This window comes from Urocitellus parryii, chromosome 4 (assembly GCF_045843805.1).
Source record: "Urocitellus parryii isolate mUroPar1 chromosome 4, mUroPar1.hap1, whole genome shotgun sequence".
Taxonomy (NCBI): Eukaryota; Metazoa; Chordata; class Mammalia; order Rodentia; family Sciuridae; genus Urocitellus; species Urocitellus parryii.
Genome location: NC_135534.1, coordinates 84,406,059 through 84,408,949, shown reverse-complemented (window position 1 = coordinate 84,408,949; position 2,891 = coordinate 84,406,059). Strand labels below are relative to the sequence as shown.

Genomic DNA, 2,891 nt, shown 5'->3' with positions numbered 1-2,891 from the left:
CCTAGTTCTCAAAGACACCAGAGGTATCCAGTGGATGATACCTAAGCTGGAAATCCAGAAGTTGCCAGAGTCCAAGGTCAGTGAGGAAGAACAAAGTATGCCAAATTTTATAACTATCAGGGACTCAGCAGTGCAGGAGGGGCATTGCAGGAGGGGCTCCCTCACGTCATGACCAGTGTTCCCCAAACTCATTCAAAGTTCTAAGATGTAAATTTGACCTGTCTCAGCAAACTTCCATGCAGCAAGCAGAGCACTAGGCTATAAAGGCAGTCTCAGGGCTTGGGGGTCATAGCAGGGTGCTGCAGCCTAGGGCTTAGAGGTTCAGGGTTGATCATTAAATCTCCATGAGCAGTTTTGAGCCGAAGCTTTGGGTCCAGAGCTATGCTGGCTGTGCCAGCAGACAGGCGTCTCTTGGCTGGAACCTGGGAAGTCTGTTCCTGAACCCTTAGTTCCCTAGGACGACGACCACGACCACGTCTGCCAGTCAGAACTGACGGATGCAGGGTCAGTGGCGGAACTGTTTCAGGCCCCTGGGAGCTGTGGGCTGTGGCCCTAGGCTGAACTGCAGCACTTCTGGCTGCCGAAGGTAGGTTGGGCATCGGGCACACCTGAGCACTGCAGTGGGTCTCACCAGTGGCGGACTCGGGCAGAGCAGATTGTGAGGCCTGGCGGAGTGGGAGATGTTTCAGGCTGGGGGAAGCTTTCCTACGTGAAAGGACGTCCCTCCAGGTGGTCATCGCCTGTCTACCAGGCGCTGTAGGCTCAGTGTGGTCCACTGCGGCCCTGTCTTGTCCGCATTTCCACAGCTCATAGCGCTCGGGTTGCAGGATACGCACAAAGGCATCCATGGAGAAGCTGACCCTGGCCTCCCCACAGCTGCACTGAGATGCCACTTTGCCATAATCAATCCACCTCGGAGTAGCGAAATTGATGGCCTCCGCACAGTTGAAGCCATGGTTGAAGCCAGCATGGTAGCCATAGGGGAATGTCACCATGAACTCACCAGCCTCCTGAGTCATGCGGTTGAAGGGAATGCCATTCTCATGGAGGACTGTGGGCGAGATGAGGGCCACCTTGTGCCTCAGGAAGGCCTCACAGCCCTGGGAACTGCCCGGGAAAAGCTCTCTGGCCAGGCGCTCCAGGCGCTGCCCGTGTTCAGGGGGCACCGCGTACCATGTTTTCGGCTCCCCAAAGTGCAAGTAGTTGATGCTGTAAAGGTCCATGTCCTCCGTGTGCCACGCAAAAGTGGTCTTCCACATGCCAAAGTACAGGTAGGGCGTGTTGACACCCTCAATGACAACTCCACATTCCTGCTCCAACAGGTCCTGAATGGTTCCCAGGTGTCCCAGGTTCCACTCTTTAGTGTTCTCATCAAATAAGGAGCCACTGATGTCAGCACCATAAATTGGTGAGTCATAGAGGCGGTTCTTCCAGTACTTTCTCTCCAAATCTTCAAAATTCAGGTGTGGGGGAGTTCTATACTTTTCACTGTTTGCCAGGAGGTGATACTCTCCCACTGTCATGGCTTTCTTCTTTTTGTGGTATTGAGTGAACATACCTGCCTTCCCAGAGACCACCTGCTGCAGGGGAGTGGCTATTAAGATGTCACTGACATCATCATAGGACTGCCTGGCTCTCCATTCCTTGGGTGGAATTACCTTGGCCAGGCCAGCTCTGTGTGCCCCTTGGGATTCCATGTAAGCAATATACTTATCAAAATCATTAAACTCTTCTTTGGTTGGATGAAATATCATTATGCTACAGTTTGGATTCTGAGCACAGTTGGGCTTAGACTTCATAGTTTTGATTTAATAAGTAGCAAAATCCCAATATTTAGATATGTTCTAAATAGATGAGGTGGCAGAAAAATGCTACTTTTTAATAATCAAATAGCTGTACTATGAGGCTGCAAGATCCATCAGACAACTATTTTTCAAATGAGATGATAAGTCTTTCTTAGGCTTTTTTGTTGACCAAGAGGACTGCACTGCAGGCAATTTAGCTTTATCCAGATAAGATGGTGGCTTAGTCAGCAGCTCTATTATTCTCCTCAGTTGGTGCGTGGTTCTGTCCTCTTGAGGTCTTCCAAATTACCAAGGCTTGGGTGAGTGACTCAAATGTAGCAGTGTGTCTTTAGGGCAGTGTATAAAACAAAATCTGAAGGAAAGAATACAGAAATATTGAAAATTAATATGTAAAAAATTATTAGCAAACTACAAATTAAACATCATAATGGAATATTACCATTACAGAGAGGCTAAAATTTTATAATAATATTGTCAATACAGTGATGATGTCAATGTGGAAGAAAATGCTAGGAATTCTCATACCCTACTACTAGAGGGAATATGAAACATTATAATCACTTTAGAAAACTATTTGGACAGTGACTTCTAAAATAGAACACATGCATTTTTTATGATCCAACTGTTATACATGCTCAGGAAATGTGTAAGACTCTGCACTGAAACTCACATCTGAGAATGTTCATAACAACTTACTTCTAGTACCAAATACTGTAAACAACAAAAATGTCACCAACAGAATGGATAAGTGTAGTATATTATTCCTATAATGGAATACCATATAACAATGAAGACAAAAACTACAGAAATAGATTTTATAAAGATAATATTGAGCAAAATGGTTAAATTCAAGAGAATATCTATTACATGATCTCATTTACATAAAGGTCAAAGGAGACAAAGTAATCTATGCTCAAGGTAAAAGTAATGGTTACATTTGGGAAAAAGAGAGGTTGCTGTGAGTTGGGGCTAATGGAGTCTCTAAAGTAATGTTAATATGCTCTGAACCAGGGTGCTACATATATACCCATCAGAATAGCTAATTTAGTAATGCAGTAGAATGAATCCTATGTTCATATATGAATA

At 45.2% G+C, this 2,891-nt stretch overlaps 1 protein-coding gene across 1 annotated transcript; it reads right to left on the bottom strand.

Annotated features, from left to right (window-relative positions):
- Positions 1 to 272: 272 nt before the first annotated feature.
- LOC113187995 (lysine-specific demethylase 4D-like) lies at positions 273 to 1,802 on the bottom strand. Its single transcript, XM_077797312.1, has one exon. The coding sequence runs from the start codon at positions 1,797 to 1,799 to the stop codon at positions 273 to 275; it is 1,527 nt and encodes a 508-aa protein (XP_077653438.1). The 5' UTR covers positions 1,800 to 1,802.
- Positions 1,803 to 2,891: the final 1,089 nt, after the last annotated feature.